This window comes from Hibiscus syriacus, unplaced genomic scaffold (genome assembly GCF_006381635.1).
Source record: "Hibiscus syriacus cultivar Baekdansim isolate YM2019G1 unplaced genomic scaffold, ASM638163v2 tig00112344_pilon, whole genome shotgun sequence".
Taxonomy (NCBI): domain Eukaryota; kingdom Viridiplantae; phylum Streptophyta; class Magnoliopsida; order Malvales; family Malvaceae; genus Hibiscus; species Hibiscus syriacus.
Genome location: NW_024063307.1, coordinates 1,852,915 through 1,874,283, shown reverse-complemented (window position 1 = coordinate 1,874,283; position 21,369 = coordinate 1,852,915). Strand labels below are relative to the sequence as shown.

The window sequence follows — 21,369 nt, the reverse complement described above, 5'->3', positions numbered from 1 at the left end:
GCATGCCAAGGGTCGAGGGTTACCTATGTTCTTCGGGACATATGGACTGTTTACCTATGTTCTTCGGGACATATGGACTGTTTACCTATGTTCTTCGGGACATATGGACTGTTTACCTAGGTTCTTCGGAATCTATGGACTGGTCCTTCGGGACATTGATCGAGCTGTTGTGACAGCATAGTGGTGCACAACCTCAATGTACTCACATACCTTGAGTTCTCAAAAGTATACATGGGCTAATACATGGTCTTTACAGAGAGTAAATAAATAAATTGATTTGCTACTATGTATGTTTTGTTGTGAAGTAGTATATGTGTTCCATGGTATGTAGAGAAATGTTCGATATATGTATTTATATGATAAAAAGGTACTAAAAGTACTTATATTATCTCAGGTTATCATGTATACTGAATTATATGCGACTCGATTGAATTCATAGATTGAATGTTTATATTTATGAGAAATGCATTATTGTTATTATGTTTTTGCTTCACTAAGTCTATGACTTAGCGTGTAAGTGATTTACACGTAGGTACTGAGAAGCAGAAGGATCAAAGCTAAGTTCAAAGTAACAACATATCTCTGCCCAAAGACCAGATCAGAAGTAAATTACACAGTATGTATTATTATGATAAATAGGTTGGCATGTAAATAAAGTAGGCAAATTAGGTAGTATGCTCTGATCGAGTTTTGTAATCTGTTAAACATATATATATAAGTACGAATGCAAAGAAATGAACTGTTAAATGTTTTACGAGTGTTATGTACAATTTACGAAAAATCACTGTAGTAGGTTACTGTATTACTGTTCATACCGTATTTCACCGTTCATAAATACGTTTTATCTCAAACTTTTATTCAACACACAATTGAATAATATTTGACTGTATTTTCTTAATATAAATTCAAATGTTCAGTACTTTTACAAGAGTAAAGGTTTTGAAAATGTCAATGTGACATCTCGGACCCGTATTCAAGTCGGGTACGGGTTGGGGTGTTACAGCTAGGGTATTTATAGTTGAAGTTTTAAGGACTAATTTGTAAATACCCTAAATTACAATGGCTAAAAATAAGATTTTACCATTGCTGAAAATTCAACAATAGCTGCTGTCCCCCCTTTTTTTCAAGCAGCACCGAAAGTTGCATTTATTATGCACACTTTCGGTGCATAGTCAACAATAATAGCATGCCTGGGAATATGAAGGGGAAACCAAATCAACCTATGCCATAAAACCACCTCCCCTTTGGAACGAGCCTCAGACCATAACAAAGAAGTGGTAACTACTCCCCAATTAGTCACAGACTCAAGCAAAGGGGAAGCCTCCTTACTCAAATTGAGTATCTTCTTCACACACCAACTAAAATGACTCTTAACGACTGCTTGTCACACATAGACACCCTTCAGGACATGGGCTTGTATCCAAGCAACCCACAATGAGCCTTATCCTAATAAGATACTTCTTATGATGGAAAAAAGACATGCCTTGTTCCAAATCTTCAACTCTCTCAACCCAAGCCCTCCCCTCGACTTAGGGGAACAAGTCTGCCGTCAGTTGACCTTAGCCCCAGCAATAAAAGAGTCAGCCCCCTTCCAAAAGAACTGTGCATATAGTTGCTCAATAATTTTGATGACAAACCGAGGCAACACAAGCTGCCCACACTAGTAATTGGTCCCACTAAACAAGACAACTCAGATGAGTTACCACCTACCTACGTAACTAAGATTAAGATTACATCAATGCCCAATCTAACTCTAATATATGCAATGAGATGATATTTAATTTAACCAAATTTTATTACAAGTAATGGGCATTATTTTTCATTTAGGTCTAAGTATTTTTCTTTATTTTTATTAGATAATTTATGGTATATGAGTATTTTTTTAGTTGGATTTGATTTTAGAACATTAATAAACTAATTTATTTCATTCATTAAGCTCATCAGTTCTTTAGAATGTGTTTAGAAGTTACAATATAATTATATGAGAAACATAATTACCACCATATTAACTTAATGATAAATATTTTTATATCTCTTATTAATAATTTATTTTTTAAAAAAGGTTTCATAAATTTATCTCTCCTAAAAGTTTATAAGTTAAAGTTACACTAAAAACAAACACGCTTTTGCTATAAAAGTTGAGAAGTGCATGAAAGAAAACCCCTTTTGAGACTTTGAACTTTCTCTGCTTATAATATTCATTTTGCATTGTGCATTAAAAATAAATGCTGTGCTAAATTTGTAGTCAAAAGGGTTCTTTTTAGTTCTTTCTGGGTTTGATACAAAAATGAATAAAGAATAGTTATCCAATTGTATGAATAATATATTATTCATGGAACTGCATAACTTTAGGCGCAAACTTCATCAACCTGTACAAAGCATCGGGCGAGAACTTTCTGGCGAACAAGTGACACACATTTGTTGTGTTCCCATTGTACTCGCATTGGCTTTGGCTCCTCAATCTCTCCAAAAATTCAACCGTCACATTTGTCCTTATGAACTTGGCTGGATGAGGCCCTCCTTTCGACCAATCAACCCATGTTAATGTTCTGTTGGAATTCTTGTTCCCGAATTTCGTGGTTATAAACGTCGGCAGATAATGCTCATCGGCATAGCATGCACCCCTGCAATACTTTTGGAACACCGGGAAATATACCTGGTCCGACACAACTTCGAGTGCGAGGTCTCGGTCCATCTCGAACCATTGGGCTCCTTTCCTCCATTGATGAAGCGTGACCTGAGGTCTCATTCTCCGATTGTAACGACCTCGGCCGACAGGGCCTGGTAAATCGTACGATTCCACGAAACTACGGGAGGAGTTGATGAGGTAAGAGTAGACGGTGGAGAAGTTAAAGAGCGGAATACATGCTTCAGATAGAAGAACGAATCTTTGGTTCGAGAAATCGAGGAATGCATTGGCTAGAAGCCGGCGCTCGGCTTCAATCATGTTCACATTGCCCCATTCAACTTCCTGTATGACGATCACCGGGTCATTGTTACAACCAGGACATAACTGTAGGTAAATGGACATGAAAATGAAAGTGGCAAGACAAAAGTGGAACCTAATTTGGCTGTCCTGTAATGCCTTTAATGCAGGGCATCTACCTTTCAATGTTGTACTTATTACGTATGCACATGGTCCTTTAAATGATCGTGAGCCATCAAATTCAGGGGATCAATGAATCTTCTCTCTTTATTTTAAGTACAAAAGGAGATTAAAGTCAACAAAATTTAAAACCTTTTTGGATTAAACCAAGACATTGTGAATCTGTTTTGGACAAAGAGAAAGAATGAGAATTCATTGCCGGCCAAAAGGATTTCATATTTGTTTTATCAATCCAAAAGTATTTTTATATTCATTTAAGAGTCCGACCCGATTCGACAACAAATATAATAGAGGCTTGTATGATTACCAAGACTAATAATTACTTAACGAAACAAATATTATTTATGATACAATCTTTATTATTATAATATTAATGGACTGTTAGCAATAAACAAATAACTTCTATGATGTTCTCCTAGGGCAGGATTCATTATGAGACTTAGCAACTGTGAATGCAATTGCAGATATGAATATATTATATGTTTGACATAAATGAATAAAAACAAATGAGAAGAGAATTAAAAATCTGACCTGGCTGGGAATTCTTCTGCCATGGAACACTGATCCCTCAGGCTCTGATAGATTAAAAGATGGATCCGAGTGCACATAGATAGAATACAGCCCTTGATGCCCTTTGAAGAATTTCTCCCACAATGGAGCCAATGTAACAGGCCCTTTCGTCAAGAACATGAAAGCCACCTTAGGAACTCGATCGAACGGATACTGCCCGATCCGAGGAGACATTGAAGCCCTCCATAGAAGCTCTTTATCGTCCATGTCGTGCATCGCATTCGGCGGCACGAGGAATTCCGTTAATCCAACACGCGAGGCTGTTTCATTAATCGGCGGAGGCGGCTGCGCCGGTCTCGAAGTGGAAGGCAACTGTGTGATGTGAAGAGCAAAAGAATAGTTCTTGAGTTGAAAACTGAGAATGACTCCGAGAGAGAGGCCACAACCGAATAACAAGAAACAAGAAAGGATATTGAAGAAATGCATTTGCGCATTGAAGAGCTTCCAGAATGAGATTACATGATTATTGCTGTTTTCACCCTTCATTTTCCTTTTTTTTATTAAAAAAAACAGGGTGTTTATTTCAGAATGAAACTCAGCTATATATATATATATATATGAAGAAACTGGAAGAAAGACTTGTTAAGGAGAAAAGGGATTTTTCATCTGTCACTCAAAAAACAGTTCTTTTCTTCGAGGACAAGAGATGCCAAATGCCAAAAAGGAAATTCCAGGAGAGATTTAGAGAAATGAAAACCCAGGAAGGAAATACTGAAAGAAGGGGTGTTGAATATTGAGAGGGATTGAAGAGGGCTCAGCTGGGTGGGATTTATGTCTAAATGGGGAGGCTTGACTGGCTGCCAGCCAGTCTAGACCATTGGAAAAACGCGATGGCCAAGTCGCATAAAAGATACAAGCCAAAACTGCCATTTAATTTGTTAAATTCAACGTTAAAGAGAAACTTTTATTCCAGGTTAAGCAATTAAAGATGAAAGCGGTTCAGTTTTCGTTACGTTTCTTGTTTTTAATTACGCCTGTTATGGGGAATCGGTGATTAAACCGTTTCTACGTGCTGGATCATGCATGGCTGCCGGTATTTGAAAAGTCCCATGTGCTTTCCTTTTTCTTTCGCCTAAATTATGAGTGTTCTGCTCTATTTTTTAATGATATTTTTATTAGTCTAAATTAGTTATAAAATAATACATGCTTAATTTATTAATAATATATATTCTACTAAAATTTTGGCCTGTAATTCCAAGCAATTGAAGTGGGTTAATTTGCGTGTTGGATTGACCAACAACCCCAAACGCAACACCATAATTGCATTCATGGCTCATGGTCCAGATTTCGTCTTGGAATTTTTGTCTTTTGGTTTTCGGTTTTCGGAGAAAAGACCGATACAGAGCCAAACGCGTTTCTTGTTGTATTAGACGAAATCCTGATATGACCCCTGGAGTATGTCAATCTTTTCATTTTGATACCAATTTTTTTTCACTTTAGTGCCTGAATTATCATTCACTATTCAAAAAGTTAACGGTTTAGTGCGATCCTTTTAACCTTTTTTTATTATTAATTTAGAGTAAGTATAGTACAGTATCTGTTTATAGATATATAACTTTCTACTATTTGAAATTGAACGTTCATATTCCTGATATTTTTAGTACTTAAATCCGGGATCTTAAGGAATACCACTGAGGTCGCTCGGTTCGTGCTTCTGAATATATTTTTAAATTGCTAGAATGAGATATTGTGATCCTTCTAACCTTTAATTGTTCCTTTTTTAATCAATTTAACCTAAATGTGATGAAATAATAACCATACCCTTGTAGAAATGGTTGTATTTACTCTCTTTCTTTTTCTTTTTTTAATTAAATTAAGGTGATTACAAAATAATATGTGTTTTAAATACTCTCAATCACCTACTACAATCGTTAGTGTTCAAACATGTGACTTCTAAAAACAACAACAATTTTTTTAACTACTGAGATAAGTTGGTTCGTGTTTGTTCTTCAATATATATATATATATATATATATAACAATTATGGTCGGTATATAACGGGCACGGCTGCTCTTTAGGGGAATCACGTGGGGAAATGGAGCAGACCATGATGTTAACTGTGATGTGCCCTATAATCAGTTACTATTTGCCAATTAATTATTAGAAAAGAAGAAGAAGATTAGCAACCTGGTCACATGAATATTATTGTGCAACCCTAAGGTTTCAGTTATATGTTGAATGTCGGCCGTGTTTTAATTAATCACCCTTAAAGAAAGTGATTTATGTAACTCTCATACGATTAGTTTAATATTATTTTAAAATGTTGATAAAGAAGTATTTTTAAATAGTGTTTCTAAATTATTTAAATTAAAATTTAAATGTTTAATATTATTATTAAAATATACTTTGAGAAGATAAATAGTTATTTTAAATATGATGTATAAATTTCACAAACTAATTTACATCAATGGTTAAAAGAATCGTTGTTGTTCTTAAAAGTCACGACTTCGAGCACAATTATAAATATTGTGCTCGAAAGGATGTGATTACTGATTAAGATATGAGTTCCACATTTATAATAAATATCATATCACTGGAAAGAAAATTGGAAGGAAGGGCTGAAATATTTCATTACTAGAATACGCACTTTTCAAAATATAAATATATAAGAAAATATAATATCAAACATATTTAAATGATGAGTTTCTTTTCGTTTACGGATAGAAGTGCTTTTTCTGAATAATCTAGAATGTTTATAAGATAATATATGTTTATAATTATTAACAACGCGTACACACAAAATAGACGTAATTACTTGAATCTAAGACTTCTGAAAAGAATAATACTCTCTTTTACAGATGAGACCACTTAATGAGTTAATAATAGAAAAGACTTGAATAATACATGTATTGTATCAAATATATAAATTTAAGTTGATTAACATAATTGTCGGTATAATATACCAAAAAACGTTATATATGTTGTAACGGTCCTTAAGCTCAACGACTTCGATAGTTTTGAAAATGCATGCGAATTCGTGTTTCATTGGAGAACTCGATTTTTGAAAATAAGATTTAGAGTTGTCACGATCATTTGAGGATATGTATAATCGAACACCTATGAAATCATCCTTTAAAAGAAAATTTTGGAAACCTCTTATTAAAATATGAATTTTACCAAAAATTGAAAAAGAGTTCAAGAGTCATTATGTAACACTCTCGATTCGGTCTAGAAGTCGAACAAGAATCAAAGAATATCACATTACTAAACTTTTAAGTATTTTTTTGGAAACTTAAAGCGTCTCATTAAAAACTCCTCCTAACCAACACTAAAGTGTTGGATCTATGAGAGAAAAAGAATACCTCTAAACTTATAAGCTCATCAAGAGTGAGCAACTCCAAATTTTTGGCTTCTTCGATGGCGGTAGCCTTTCCTTCCCAAGATATTGGTAAGGAAGAGTGTTTCTTTGTCACTACTCCTTCATTGGATAAACCTTCCCAAAACCTTTAAGCTCGTTGATGATTGAAATAAACTGATCGGACATCGTCTTTATGTCTTCGTCGAGCTTTATCTTGAAGTTCTCATAGTTGAGAGTGAGAATGTCAATCTTTGAATTCTTTATTTAGCTTAATTCTTCATTTAGCTTGTTCCTTCATGAGTCACCTCGAACTTGTCCCAAATATCTTTGGCGTTAGAGCATACAAATACTCTACTCTATTCATCAGAGCCAAGAGCACAAAAGAGAATGTGTGTGGCTTTAGCATTGAGTTAGACAAGCTTCTTATCTTTATTTGTCCATTCCGATCAATTTCTTGGAGAGGTGGGAGAACCATCGATGATAACATCTCAAACTGTAAGACCAGTGCCTTGGATGAAAAATATTATTCTATTCGCCTGATAGGAGTAATTTGCTCTATTGAAGTAAAGAGGCATTGTGATGGAGTGGGAGTTCTCAAGATAATTGGGGTTGAATATGGAAGTCATCTTTTTGGTTGCGTTGAGAAATTATAGAGCTTCTTCAAGGATCGTTTCAAGAGGTTGTAAAACCTTTAAATGATTCATGCTATGATACCGATTGTTAGGATTTTTGAGGCTCTATGAACAATCAAAAATATAGCCAAGAGATGGTAAATTGACATTTTGAACATTTTGGGAATATAGTAAAAGATATATAATAGGCATAAGATTTAGAGTGGTTCAACTTTTTCAATAAAGTTAACATCCACTACCTTAGCTTCACATTAAAGATTTTCTAACAAATTAACTAATTTGTTCTTTCTTTTTCTAGGCTAAAGAGTAAATTAAAAAACCTTTTAAAGGCAGGTGTTTACAAATTGTGCTCACAAAAGCATACTATGTACAAGAGAAAAGAAAGATTAAAGAATGAAAAAGATTTTGTAGCACCCCAACTCGTATCCGACCCATATCCGAGTCTGAGGTGTCACATTGACTTTTCAAAGCTTTCTCCTTTACAAATTGGTTAAAATTTAAATTCACAATTCAAGAAAATGAATATTTTACATTAATTAAAATCAATTGGTTTTACAAAACATATCAGAGCTTATACAATTCAAATTTTTAGACTACATGCCAACTACATTCTATGTAACAAAATACATGTATTCATATACATTTCTGATCTGATCTTGGAAAGGAGAATCTGACCTGTCTTGCTCCTCTTCGCTCCATAATCTCGTCGAAACCTACGTGTGAAACATTCACACGCTAAGTCTATGACTTAGTGAGGCATATAAAACATATAATGTAAACTCTAACTCATATCAATGCATGAACAATTAATACTATCATATCATATAAAAGCATATATCCTTTCATATAACAAATACACACATGCACATATATCATCATCTTTATTCTTAGCATAATCAATAATTTCTTTTATCATATGATCCTATACTTATCATTTATAACATCATATATCACACATATCACTTCAAAAGGAAATAAACATATTATCATATCAAGTTTATTTATATTATCTATTTATTAGCCCATGAACACATGTGAGACTAAAGATATATGAGCACATAGAGTTTGTGCACATATGCTGCCACCACAGCTCATATAATTCCCATTAGGGGCACATAAGATTTGCCCCGAAGGACCACATATAACACATATGTCCTGAAGGACCACATATAACACATATGTCCCGAAGGACCACTCCTTAAGGACCACACACATATTCTAATGGATCAAATAAGTGTACCGAAGTACCACATATATGTTCCAAAGGATTACATATATGTCCCGAAGAACCACGTAGAACCCTCGACTCTTGGCATACCAACTATACCTCTAGCTCTCATGACCCGTAACATGGGCATTATAATTATATTTATCACATACTCATCTATTCATATCACATAGCTCATATAATACTTTCATGTAATCACATATCTCTTTTCACGTGTCTTATCTCTTGTACTCATGTAATCATGTCACTTATTTTCACATAACTCATTGTCACGTGGCTTATCTCATATACATATGTTCACATACTTTATGGTCACATTGCTTATACCTTTTCATACATAGTCACATAGGTCAATATTATTTAGCTTATTTCACCTTTCATATATTCATATAATTCATTAGCACATAATTGATATCTTAATTACATAACATTCATTCACACAAATCATATAACATGTACAATAACATATCACACAAATACTCATTATCAATAACATGCTTATATTCAGGATTTCATGTATTCTAATATAGGAAATAGACTTGTCGCAAGTCTTATTTCCATTCATCGTCATATACTAACTAATATGCACTCACTTGACCTCACTAGTCAATATCGATCTCTTATCTTTTCTCGATGATTAATACTTGTCGACTTGCCCGGACTTTGCTCTCGATCGATATCTACACGAATACACAATCCAATAAATATCGGGATTCAAATTACTTGAAAATATTCTTACTATTATCAACTAAACCGAGCACTGATTCCTTAATTCCTTCTTTAGTAGTATCGATACTACAAGCACAGTACCGATACCTCTATGCTTGTAGTATCGATACCCTTCCACAGTATCGATACCCAATTTTGATTCTGCCATCCTTATTTCAAAATGGCATTGATACTTGCTTAATGGTATCGATACCCCAAGTATCGATACTGTTCCTTTGGTATCGATACCCTATGAACAATTATATAAATTTATGCCTTATTGTATCGATACCCAAGCACCAATTATCATTCATTTTCTCTTTAAAGTATCAGTACTGGATGAACATTATCGATACCTCCTGCCCAGAACACACTTCTTTAGCCTGAAAATCTTACCAAACTTACTTAATTCTTCTACCATAACCCCCTTTTAACCCTTTAAGCTTAAATACACATACTCTAATCAATTAATATTCATATAACACATCCTTAACTTCAAAATTCCATCTTATATCTTGAAATCAAGAATTCTACAATTTTTCCAACATGCTCTAATTTCAATTCTAACACTTTGAATTTCTTATTTCAACTTATGACAAGTCAAATTCAACTTCCAAATCCATCTACTCAATTTTTTTCAATAATTTACTTAAAAACACCTTTTATTTAATCTCTCATAACTTTTTCATCTTTGAGTTTTAAACCATTTAAAACTTCCCTTAAGCTTTCTTATCACTCTAAGAATCAAAAGAAACCTTAGAATTAAAGAAACAATCAAGTTGAATCCAACTCACCTTACCACTGAAGCCACGGGAGGAAGAAGATAACCAAGCCTCCAGAATTTTCTTTCTTTCCCTCTTAACTCCACGTGGTTATATCCTTATAAAAGAAAAAATAAAAATCTTTCTTATGAAATGGCCATTATACCCTTACTTCATTAAATATTTACTGAACAATCCTTCACAAAATATTCCCAATTTAGTCCCTAAACTTTTCAATCTTTCAAAACCAAACCTCAAAGTTTCAAAACTTCCATTTTAGTCAATATCCCTATTTTTTGGGATGTTACAGATTTTCTCTTGATCTTAATTGATTGGATAAGTGTTGTAACCTTTTTCAAGTGTTCTTAACTTGTTTTTATATGTTAGAATGAATTTGTAGCCGTTGGGAATGTTTTGAGGTTGTTGAGGATCGATTTTTTGCATAATAAAATAGCCAAAAACATGGAGTATCGGTACTCGAACTAAGAGCATCTATATTTCCTTTGTAATAATTAAATAAACTAGCTTTTAAAGACCATTGAGCTTATCAATATTGATACTAGAGTTTCATGATACCGATATTACTGTGTAAAGTAGTATAAATACTCCTTGACTATACTCCTTATGTAAAGTAGTATCAATACTCCTTGACTATACTCATTGTGTAAAGTAGTATTAATGAAATACATAAATACTAAAAACCAAACGTATAATTATATAAAACTGTTTAGCTACCAAGTCGTTAGTTATTTAAAAAATATTATATTAGGCTCATATATTTCTTTGATTGTTCTATTATTGTTGAAACGAATATATCTGAAATTTATGACCTTCCATTGAGACATTTTAAAATGTACTAAAAATTATTAATAAATAATCATTTTATAAATAGACATCGACATATAAATATGTTGATCTTATTTAAAAATAATAAAAAATCTGTTGATATTTCAAATTTTAAAAATAACTTCACTCTCTTATCGAAACAATAAATTTTATCTCTATTCTTATATCATCGTTAATAATTAATAATCTAAACTGAAACTCTGTAATATACTTACCGGTAATATACTTTTTATTGTAATAAAAACGGTGAATTGATTTTTTGGGTTAGATTTTGTTAAATTTTGGTTTTAGTTATTTTAAATATGGATAAATTATGCGTTTATTACTTAAATAATCAATTTTGATCTGTTTTAGTATCTAAACTTTTAATTTTTTAAAAACATATCTAAAATTTAGTTTTTGTTTCATTTTAATACCCCATTCAAAATTCAACGTTAAGTTTTGAAAGAGAGTGAAAGTTAAATGTATTAAAATGGACCAAAATTGATAGTTTAAGTACTAAACACGTTAAGTTTTTAACGATAGGGTACTAAAATGAAATTTTAAAAAAATTGAAAGTTTAGGTACTAAAACAAATCAAAATTGATAGTTTATATACTAAATGCATAATTTACCCTTTAAATATTTAAATTATTTAAATTTTATATTTAAAATGCCACCATTATTTTTTTAACTACTAAAAAAGAAAAATTCTACGACATATGTAACACCCTCAACCCGTACCCGACCCGGATACGAGTCCGAGATGTCACATTGACGTTTCAAAACAATGTTCTTACCAAGTAACAAAACGTTTGGACTTATATTAAGAAAATATAATAATATACTATCAAATTATGTTTTATTATAACAAATTTGAAGAAAAACGTTTTTATGAATAGTACTATACGAGTCCGTGAACAATGATGAACAATATAGTGAACAATACCGATGCTAAAAATTTTCCAAAATGCTACAGGTGTATCGATATCCTGCTACAGTGTACTGATACCCTTGCTACAATAATTTCGGTCCACTAATATAAAACTCATAAAATTTAAACTTTCATAACTATACATTTACCATTTACATAAATATGTTTAAAATATTCCCAAAACTCGATCAGAGCACACATACTTAATTTACCGACTTTGTTTACATGCCAACCTATATATTACATAACAAAACATACTGCATAATTTACTTATGATCTGATTTTTAAGTGGAGATATGTTGTTATGTTGCTTAGCTTTGATCCTCTCGTTATTCAGTACCTTCGTGTAAATCACTTACTCGCTAAGTCATAGACTTAGTGAGGCATAACATATAATAATAATGCATTTCATGTAAATATGAACATATCGTCTACTTATTCAATCATGTCATATATGATTCCATGTAAATAATAATAACATGATAACATATAATAATAATGCAAACACTTTTTTTACCTTTTGTAAGCCCATGTACATTACTGAGAACTTAAGGTATTTGAGTTCATTGAGATTGTGTACTATTGCTGTCACCACAGTTCATATGGGGTCCCACTAGGGGCATGTGAAATTTGTCCCGAAAGACCTATGTATTTGTCCCGAAAGACCTATGTATTTGTCCCGAAAGACCTCTGTATATGTCCCGAAGGACCGCGTAGACCTTCAACTCTTAGCATGCCAACTATACCAATAGCTCTCATATCATATACCATGGGCATTATTCTTATGTTTCATATGTTCATGTACTCATGTTGTTTCTCTTGTGATCACATATACCTTTTCTTCTGTCACGTACCACGTGTATGTGTAAACATCTATGTCATTTCATATAACATGTAATACATATTGCATATTCGTGTAAGCATGTAGATCATGTCACATATAATATCCTATACTCATTTTCATGTATTCATGCACATATAAGAATCACAAATCAAATAACATTTTAGGAGTCATTTCTTACCATAGTAACTCCATCATTGGCTCATCGCAAGCCAATATTCGTTCGATAACATAAGTACAAATTAAATTGCACTCACCTTAGCCTTGCTTTGATTCGATCCTAATTCTTTGATTGTTCCGGAACAGGATTACGTTTTATATCTACATAGTAATACATGGATCCATATTAGTATCCTAATTGATATACCCTAATTTCTCATTTCTTAAACTAAAAGAAAGGTTATTTTCATTTCTTGCTTAAAGTAGGTATCGATACCCTCTATAGGGTATTGATACACCCCTAACTGAGGTATCGATACCCTACCTAGGGTACCGATACCCATTTTGAAATCTGTAATTTTTTCCCAGAAATCACTATTCAAGTATGAAAATTCATTATTTCCAGCTTCAATTCTTCATGTTTCATCCTCTTTCATATTATTAACTCAAATACACATACTTAAACCAATTTATATCCATTTATCTCATCTTAAACCTCAAAATCCCATCTTTCATATGGAATCAATAATCATACCCAAATTTTTAATATGTTCTAATTTCAATTCTATCACTTCATATCTCTTAATTAAGCTGATGACAAGTCAAATTTAACTTCAAATTCAACTTATCAACTCTTTTCCAGAAATTCATTTAGAAACTCCATCACTTTAATCTTTCATAACTTCTTCATCTTTTGATTATAAGATAACTTAAGCTTTCCTTAAGCTTAGTTATCATCTAATTATCATAAACAAACCTTAAAATCAACTAAATAGAAAACTCACATTTGCTCTAGCTTGGACACAAGGAAAAAAGAGAGGAGAAGAAGAAGAAGAAGAAAAGAGTTTCCAGATAACTCTCCCCCCAACGTGATTCATTCTTATCAAGGAAAAAAATATCTTTCATGTCAAATGACCATTTGACCCTTTAATTCTTTTGATAATTACTAATAACTTTCAAGAAATATTTCCAAATAAATCATTGAACTATTCAACTATTATACTTTTATTATCAAATTCTAAAATTTTACAATTTGATCACTAACTCGGTATTGAGAATGTTACAACATACGTCGCACATCACAACACATCACTAAAGCGACACACCGAAACACACCACTAATTAAATTGTCTTTATTAAATAAATATTAAAAGAGTAAATTATATGCTTTGTACCTAAATTATCACTTTGTTTCATTTTAGTGTCTAAACTTCGATTTTTTTAAAATTATAACGATAATTCTTATGCGGCATAACATGCCAGTTCTTTATTATTTTTAATTACCACATCACAATTTTCTTTATCCATCAATATTTTATAATTTATTTGATTCAACCTACGAGGATAAATAAATATAAATCATTCTTGCTACTATAGTATGAATTGAACTTAGGTACAAATCACTCAACCATTAATCTAAGCTAGTCAATTAAATAAATTTCATCACGTTTTGTATCTAACTTATATAACAGTATCACCACAAAATTAATATTTTTCAATGATTATAAGATTCAAATATGAGACACTTTAAATTAATGACTGAAAGCTTAGACACTCAACTATAGTGTGAATATTTATTTTTTATATTGAACTTAATACATATTTAAATCATTATTAAATTAAAAAAATAATTTTCACTTTATTTAAAAATAAAAAAATAATTAAACAATTTATATATTTTTTATAAAATTTATATGAAATTATTATAAAAGCATATTTATAATATTATAAAAATATTTATTTAATTTTTAAAATTTTATTAATTATTTACTTAAAAAATATTATTTTTTAAATTTAAATAATTTAAAATTTAGGTTAAATTACACATTTAGTATCTAACTATCACTTTGATTTCATATAATAATATTTAAAATTAAACAGATAATTTATTATTTCAAATAAATAATTAATATTACTTAAAAATACAATATATATATATATATATATAATTTATTTATTATTTTTAAATAAAGTGAAATTAATGATCTAATTTAATAATGATATAAGTAAGTATTAAGTTCAATATAAAAAATAGATTTGCATTATAGTTGAGTGGTTAAGCTTTCAGCTATTAATTTAAAATGTCTTATATTCAAATCTTATAATCATAAAAAATATTGATTTTGTGGATATATCATTATATAATTTAAATACAAAATGTGATGAATTTTAACTAAGTATTTGATTTAGCTTAGTGGTTGAGGAATTTACATTTTATGTAAGAAACCTAAGTTTAATCCACACTAGGAGCTAGAATAATTTTTATATCTTTATCCTCAAAACGCTGACAAATAAAAAAGAGAATGATATATTTAAATTTAAAACAAAACAAAATTAATAATTTACATTTAAATATATCTTTTTAATGATATATTAAAGTATATAATAAACTTACTTAAATAATATTTTAGGGAAATTTTGGCCGGTAAAGCACGTGAAATTGCTAAACCCCACATAAACCGAAGATCAGTAGTCGGTATCTTGTTAATTGTTTGTTACCGGGCCGTGGTTTTTTTTTTCTTCTTCCAGAAAGCAAGCATAAAAGAAAGGGCAAAGTGCAAAACCTAGAGGGAGCTAAAGAAGATGGGAGTTATCAAGTCAGCCATGGCGGACGCTCTTTTAACATCCATGTGGATTTTCAGCATGCCCTTTCTCAGGGTTTTCACCATCCAAATATCTGCTTTCCTCGGCGTTCAGACCCTCCCTCCGGCCGTCTTCTTCATCACCACAATCGTGGTCACCCTCATGATGTTTATCTTCACCTTGGTCGGCGGCGCTCTCGGCGGCGCCAGCTTCAATCCCACGGCCTCCGTCGCTTTCTACGCCGCCGGTCTCAAGGAAGACATGTCCCTCCTTTCGATGGCCGTGCGTTTTCCGGCGCAGGCCGCCGGTGGAGTGATTGGAGTGAAGGCAATTATGGGTTTCCTTCCCAGGGAATTAACGGAAACCATGAAAGGACCTTCGTTGAAAGTTGATTTGCAGACTGGTTTTCTGGCCGAAGGGTTGTTGACTTTTGGGCTGTGTCTTGCCCTCTTGGTGATTTTGTTTAGGGGTCCTAAGAACCCTTTGGTGAAGCTCTTGTTAATGGCGGCCACAACTGTGGGATGTGTAGGGAAAGGGGCTAAGTACACTGGACCATCCCTGAACCCTGCCAATGCATTTGGGTGGGCATATGTCAACAATTGGCACAATTCGTGGCAACTTTATTATGTTTACTGGTTAGGTCCTTTGACAGGGGCAACTTTGGCTGCTTGGGTTTTCAGATTCTTGCTTTCTCCTTCACCAGCATCAACCAAGGAGAAAAAAGCTTGATTTTTGTGTAACAATTTGTCCACTCTATTTCCAATAAAAAAATCTCTTTTTTCTTTTCATTTTCCTTGCTCTGAGTTTATTCATGATATTGGGGTTATCTTAATCTTTAGCACAAAAGAATTTATCCTAAAATCTGATAAAAAAAATACCTGTGGAAACTTCTTTTGCTGATCTAGATGATCCACATGTAGCCTGAAATTTGATGCAGCAGCAATCCAGAAACGGTGGTCAAACCTGGAATACACATTAGCAAGCCAAACACTGTTTCTGCTCCATTTTCCATGGCTTTCAAAATACTTGCTTCTCTGTTGTTTGCAATTCCATCGTGCTAGGCTATTGAGACAAAATGATAAACGTTCGAACGTAAACACCATTTCTGACCTTCTCCGATGCAACACAGTATTTTCATGTGCGAGCAGTGCAGCATTAGGATTGCATTTTTGGATGACAGAAAGACCTGAAGAAAACCGTAAAATCAGTACCAAGTATAGACTACTCATGACAGCAAGGCGAATGGACCTATATCATGCATCCAGAAAAGAAATTTGAACCATAAATATTAAACTAAGAGCATGTTATTTCAGAAGAAATAATCTCAGTTGACATGGAAATGGTAATGAATAACCTCGTTTGATTGCAGTGGTGGATCTAGACTTCGTATTAAGTGGGTTTACGTGATGATCTGATGGATCAAGTGGGTTAATCAACTCTAGTAAGCTACACGTTAATCCGCCCCAAGTTGATTGTATAGCACCATGAGATAACATGGAAATTTGTTCCAAATACATCATTTTTGAATAAATAGTAAGCACCACCTAAAATTCATAAATAGAAGAGTTAGCATCTTTTTGGACCTCGTCATAGGAAGTGACTTATTAACCTCATAATCATACATGAGAAAACATTTAAAGCATACTTCCAAGAAGAGATTCATTGATCTAATAAAAATTACAAGGCATATTGTTCATTCACATCAGTCATCAATCCTATTAAACGGAAAAATATAAGCTAGGTATGAATCTAGAAGTTCATTAAAATTAACTTCATTCAAAATTCAAGTTTCATGCCCATCAAGCTCATATGTAAAAGTAAGTAACCAGCATTCAAGATTCATGCTTGATTTTTTTCCTCTCCACTGAGCAAAAGAAATTTATTGATGATAATTGTTCTTGATAAAAAGACTCCAAAAACAAAGAAGCATCAAAAGAGACCATAAAGGCTTAAAATGCAAAACAATATGAATCCACGAAATGCCACTGTAATAAAGCATAAAAGCACGCTAATTCCCACTAGGCAACAGAGACAATTCCTATAAAAACCTGTCCTTGCCAATGCATACACAATAAGCACCTTAGCATCGATTATACGATAATAAACACACTTGCACGATCAATTTATTAAGTGTTGAATATCAATACATAGACAATATGAGCAAATGCAAAATTTCTTTTATTCACCCAGTTTTTGGCATATCAAAGAACAAGTGAAGCATATAAAAAAGACTCCAAAAACAAAGAAGCATCGAAGGGACCATAAAGGCTTAAAATGCAAAACAATATGAATTCCACGAAAAGCCACTGTAAGAAAACATAGAAGCACGCCAATTCCCAGTAGGTAACAGACAGACAAGTCCTATAAAAAGCTGTCCTTGCCAATGCATACAGAATAAGCACCTTAGCATCGATTATACGATAATAAGCACACTTGCATGATCAATTTATAAAGTGTTGCATATCAATACATAGACAATATGAGCAAATGCAAAATTTCTTTTATTCACCCCGTTTTTGGCATATCAAAGAGCAAGTGAAGCATATCAAAAAGACTCCAAAAACAAAGAAGCATCGAAAGAGACCATAAAGGCTTAAAATGCAAAACAATATGAATTCCACGAAAAGCCACTGTAAGAAAGCATATAAGCACGCCAATTCCAAGTAAGTGTTGCATATCAATACATAGACAATATGGGCAAATGCAAAATTTCTTTTATTCACCCCGTTTTTGGCATATCAAAAAGCAAGTGAAGCATAATATTACTATTTGAAAATATAATTGGGAGAATATCAGTATAAAACAAGTGAAATTCATAAGATCCAAAATATAACTAAACGAGCATCCACGGAAGAGAAGCAGTCGTCCATATATGTATGCAACAATACGATAAATTTGAGGCTCGCTGGGGTGTTGGCAGAAACAAAAGAGGATGACTATGTACCACTAGTGATAGTATCAATGGAAGAAGCAGGAGGTGCTTCGCCAGATGCTTTGAATTGATCTTTGTTTTGATATAACAAATCCATAAGCTTAATTAGTTTTCTTTCTTTTTCTAAAAATAGTTCCAATATTGCATACTTTGATTAAGTATTATAAGTTGAAAACTAAGTATGTGCCTATGAAAGCAAGCCTTAAAACTCTTCTAATCAACTGGAAATCAGAGGCTTAAAATTTTGCAATCTTAAAACCAACACTTCAAATAAAAGTTTCTTTGCCAACCGATTTTTCATATTCATATTCTGGTGACAAGATAAACAAAATAATAATAACCCGTTGAATTTGAACAATAGCATTCTAACGACTTTTTGGTAAGCGTTGAAGATAAAGCATGCCCTGTTTTGGCAATCCCCTAAGTTGATCAATTTTACGGCTTTAACAAACAAGCACCTTCTAATGCATTTGAAATGTTGCTGAAACCTGGAAATCCGAAACAATCATCTACATATCTGCTCCTGAATCTCTTCCCAGGTCAAGTTAGAATTAAAAATCTTCAGCACATAGGCTCTGGAAGAATTAGTCCATAAAAATGTAAAGCGACTATATTTAGCTCGAAGCACGAGTAATATAAACGTACCTTAGAAGTTTGATTTGCATCAAACAATTTTCCCATAACAAACACAGTATTAACTGGAAACCCAGGTCCAAACTCAGCTTCCTCGACGTACTTAAACAAACTCAGATCCCCTGCATCACTCACCCGTAAACCCAATTTTCCCTGCACCTAAAAAGGAACCAATTAACCTCCATTAGATCACAGAAATTCGAAATATGAAATTACTTATTTAAAATGGAGAAATATTACCTGATTAAGAGCAAGTTGGGCATCAAATTTAGTTAAATAAATGTTCTGAGATGACTGGGCGCCATGGATAACGATCCCAGACTTGGTAATGATCATTTTGAGGGTTGAGAAGCGCGGAAGGAAGGTCCCAGAGATCATAATCCACATGTAGATTTATCGTTGTCCTTTCGTGTAATTCAATTTAAATCTCAGCTCAGAGTTTGAGCACCTATTGTTAAAATTAACCATTTTTCAAAATATAATTTTCACATAATTTTCCTCTCACTGCTATTATGTTCTGTTGTTTTGGTTACATAGACCATGTCAAAGGACTCGAGAGACGTAGAGTGGGGAGCTGGCTTTAAACTGTCTTAAATCAGATACAAGAGTGGATCGAACATTTCTCAGGTCATCTCACTCTCTTTATTTTTATCCTTCTGTAAATTCGAAAAGTTTAAAACCCTAGCTTATTCGTTCCTTGTAAGCTGGATCCCTACTTTCTCTCTTTCGATTTACTTTTGTCATTTGTTAATGTTTCTTTGCCTTTGCCTTTTCTCTAGAAAATGAGATGGAGAGATCCAATTCAGTGCTGAATTCCGTGTAATCCCTTTTTCCCTCTTTGAAAAATGCTGACATTTTATTGCCTTTTCTTTTTGTTTCTGTTTTTGAATCCGTAGATTTACACCTGTAATTCTGGCATATCAGAAGTGAGCTTTAGAAAAGGGTGTTTCCGATAACCGATGAGAAAAATGGCTCCGGCTGTCCGTCGTGACCCTTACGAAGTTTTGTGCGTTGCAAGGGATTCCACTGACCAGGAGATTAAAACTGCCTATAGAAAACTAGCTCTCAAGTAAGGATTTCGTTTTCTTGTTGCTCTTCTTATTGAATTTTTGTGGCTTTTTTACGAAGTTGTCTGTCGCTTTAATATTAGAGTAAATTTTGATCAAATCGTAAGTTTAGAATTACAAAAAATTTTGCACTTAAGTTTTAATTGCAAAATGCATTATAGCTCAATGAGGCTAATGGCTTAGTGGGGGAAATTTTGCAAACTGCATTATCGCTCAATGATGTGATCTTTCCTCTTGGTTGGCTCTTTCGTAGAATAGCTGACAATGAGAATGTACTTGAGACAGATTGTTAGAGGAACAAATGTGTGTTGCTATGCTTCCAGCAATTCTTTCTTCTACCGTCCCAGTTCCTCATCTCATTGAGTTCAGTGGGCAATTTATATTGTTTTCATTTACAAGTTGATTGCCTCCTGTGATTTTTCAGTTATTATTGCAAACATTTCATGCATGCGCTGTTTACGTTATAATAATTGCCCCCATACAGCAGCTAATTAACAAATCAATTAATAGAATTTAAAATGTGGATGTAACCTTACAAACAGGATCGTATTGAAGTATTCTTATCCATTTATAAATGATAAATCTATGGCTCTGACCTACAAGAACTATGAATGAGTTATTAAGTTCAACGCTAAAATCAGATGCTTTCGTGTTTGGCTTAACATTTTCCAGAATTTCCTTATATTTGTATTTTTGGTTCTTTAGGCAGGTATCATCCTGACAAGAATGCCAGTAATCCTGAGGCTTCTGAGTGTTTTAAGGAAGTTGCATATTCTTACAGCATTTTATCTGACCCAGAAAAGATAAGATAATATGACACTTCAGGTTTTGAGGTGTTATACTAATTAAAGATGTCACATCAATTCGACAAAAATTTACTGATTGATTAAAAATTTTGTTTCTTTTGAAACATCCTTATTTCTAACTTTAAAATATTTCCTTAACCATACGAAATCATGGATAATATTTTAAAATCGAAAAACCAATCCGTTTTCAGTCATAAACCATATAATACAGTCTAACAATAATAAATTTAAAAATTCTAATCCGAATAAACAAGCTAATAACATAAATATACATGACATTACTAGT

At 32.7% G+C, this 21,369-nt stretch overlaps 2 protein-coding genes across 2 annotated transcripts; one reads left to right on the top strand and one right to left on the bottom strand.

Annotated features, from left to right (window-relative positions):
* Nucleotides 1–2,266: 2,266 nt before the first annotated feature.
* On the bottom strand, nt 2,267–4,336 carry LOC120178143 (glycosyltransferase BC10-like). The gene is made up of 2 exons (XM_039184086.1): nt 3,638–4,336; nt 2,267–2,971 (listed from the first exon to the last, which is right to left on the bottom strand). The coding sequence occupies exons 1-2, from the start codon at nt 4,160–4,162 to the stop codon at nt 2,327–2,329; spliced, it is 1,170 nt and encodes a 389-aa protein (XP_039040017.1). The 5' UTR covers nt 4,163–4,336; the 3' UTR covers nt 2,267–2,326.
* Nucleotides 4,337–15,573: 11,237 nt separating this feature from the next.
* Nucleotides 15,574–16,433, top strand: LOC120178088 (aquaporin SIP1-1-like). Its single transcript, XM_039184038.1, has one exon. The coding sequence runs from the start codon at nt 15,646–15,648 to the stop codon at nt 16,372–16,374; it is 729 nt and encodes a 242-aa protein (XP_039039969.1). The 5' UTR covers nt 15,574–15,645; the 3' UTR covers nt 16,375–16,433.
* The last annotated feature ends 4,936 nt before the right edge of the window (nt 16,434–21,369 follow it).

Bases quoted from the DNA above. Each gene is read 5' to 3' on its own strand.
- LOC120178143 (XM_039184086.1), bottom strand. From the start codon at position 4,162: ATGAAGGGTGAAAACAGCAATAATCATGTAATCTCATTCTGGAAGCTC. The intron at 2,972-3,637 runs GTCAGATTTTTA...ATCGTCATACAG, and splicing joins GCAGAAGAATTCCCAGCCAG to GAAGTTGAATGGGGCAATGT.
- LOC120178088 (XM_039184038.1), top strand. From the start codon at position 15,646: ATGGGAGTTATCAAGTCAGCCATGGCGGACGCTCTTTTAACATCCATG.